This window comes from Austrofundulus limnaeus, unplaced genomic scaffold, assembly GCF_001266775.1.
Source record: "Austrofundulus limnaeus strain Quisiro unplaced genomic scaffold, Austrofundulus_limnaeus-1.0 Scaffold452, whole genome shotgun sequence".
Classification (NCBI taxonomy): domain Eukaryota; kingdom Metazoa; phylum Chordata; class Actinopteri; order Cyprinodontiformes; family Rivulidae; genus Austrofundulus; species Austrofundulus limnaeus.
The window spans coordinates 5,366-7,082 of record NW_013952854.1 but is presented as its reverse complement, the minus strand read 5'-3'; the positions used below and the strand labels follow the sequence as shown (position 1 = coordinate 7,082).

The window sequence follows — 1,717 nt, the reverse complement described above, 5'->3', positions numbered from 1 at the left end:
CACACACACACACACACACACACACACACACACACACACACACACACACACACACACACACACACACACGTGTAGGCCTACCTGAGGTATGCTCGCACCTTACAAGCTCGGAACCAGCTCTGAATTCGGATGACGGCCCGGTTCTCCTCCTCTCTGTTTTCCTCAGCTTCACTGAAGTACACAAACATTTGTTATTAGTTGTGTCACTGTAATGTTGTATTTACCACGCAAATCGTTGCTGTTCACTGACTGACTGACGGCCTCCCTCATCATGGCAGGATGACTTTCACATCCTTTTAACTTAGTAACCAGTTGGAAATCGTCACGTATTGAGATGACATTTGAAAATATTACGGAACCACCACGAATCATGACGCTAACATGCTAGTAATGAGATCACATGGCTAATTTCATGATTGAAAAATAATATATAAGAGCCGTCATTTTTTGAGCGTTTCTAAAACAAAAAAAATACGCACACACATACAAGATACACACCTGTTTCTGTAAAAGTATTCCCTTTTGAACTCTTCGTCTGAACTTTTTATTGTCGTGTGCTCCGCCATCACGCAGGCATTAGTTTACAGGTTGTCTGGACTACAGGGGTGCAGCCCATCTCAGTGATGCGTTCAAAGCGTGTAGGAAAAAGGGCTATCATAAAAACAAATACAATTTTCAACTGAAGCTGCGGAAAGTCGTAATGTCGTAGTGTTTTTGAAAAGGTTTCGTAACCCATTTGTGTTTTTTTTAAATATATGTAGATAAATTGTTCATGTCGATCTTTTCAATTAGCCTGTCAAAGAAATTTACTGTTATTTGATACAGGTAAACATTTTACAGCAAAAACTGTCCATTTACCAAGTTCTAAAATCTTATATCCAGGCAAAAAATCTTTTTGATCTTGTTTTGAGACTGATTTACTAAACAAGAACTGATTGTGTAAGAATAATCATCTTGTTTTTAAAATGTGTAAGATTATTTGTCTTGTTAGTCTGAAAATTTGACTCAAATTAAGTAAAAAAAATTTCTGCCAATGGAGTAAGAAAATTTTACCTGGTAAAATTCTTGAAATAAGAAAAAATGAGTCAAATAAAGTATTTCAAGAATCTTACCAAGTAAAATTTTCTTACACCATTGGCAGATTTTTTTTTTTACTTAATTAGAGTCAAATTTTCAGACTAACAAGACAAATAATCTTACACATTCTGAAAACAAGATTATTATTCTTACACAATCAGTTCTTGTTTAGTAAATCAGTCTCAAAACAAGATCAAAAAGACTTTTTAGCTGGACATTCTTTGCAGTGTAACATAAGGTAAATAACTGGGTAGCTTAGGCCAAACCAAAAACATGAAATGTTGTACATTTTGTAAACTTCAAAAGTTATATTTTTAAATATTTTTATGTAAATAACTAAAACTATACACATTGAAATATTTACGTTGACTCAGATATACTCTTAAATCAATTTTAGTAAAATTTCACAAGCAACTTAATGAATGATGGAACATTTTACTGAAAATATTTCCTCTACCCTACCCCTTTTAAGCTATCATCAAATGCTGCACTGAAGGCAGTGTCACTCAGTGGACTATTAACTAGTGAATGATTTCAATTTTCTCTGTTTTGTGCTTTTGAAGTTAGATGTATGACTCATTATCAAAAAATGGATCCATATGTTGTAGTTAAAGCTGTAGGTTAATGCACACTGGTGCTG

At 34.1% G+C, this 1,717-nt stretch overlaps 1 protein-coding gene across 3 annotated transcripts in view; it reads right to left on the bottom strand.

The window, feature by feature from the left end:
- Positions 1-648, bottom strand: part of spata17 (spermatogenesis associated 17) — a 30,479-nt gene extending 29,831 nt beyond the window's left edge. Inside the window, exons 1-2 of one of the 3 annotated variants that reach the window (XR_001311653.1) lie at positions 499-643; positions 82-171 (exon numbers count right to left, since the gene is read on the bottom strand). Coding sequence is in view for 2 of the 3 variants with exons in the window: in XM_014025042.1 (XP_013880496.1) it covers positions 82-171; positions 499-566 (158 nt within the window). In the remaining variant the exon portion in view is untranslated. Of the gene's footprint in view, positions 1-81; positions 172-498 lie in introns of all 3 variants that reach the window. The other 2 variants (XM_014025042.1, XM_014025041.1) reach the window with 2 other exon arrangements.
- Positions 649-1,717: the final 1,069 nt, after the last annotated feature.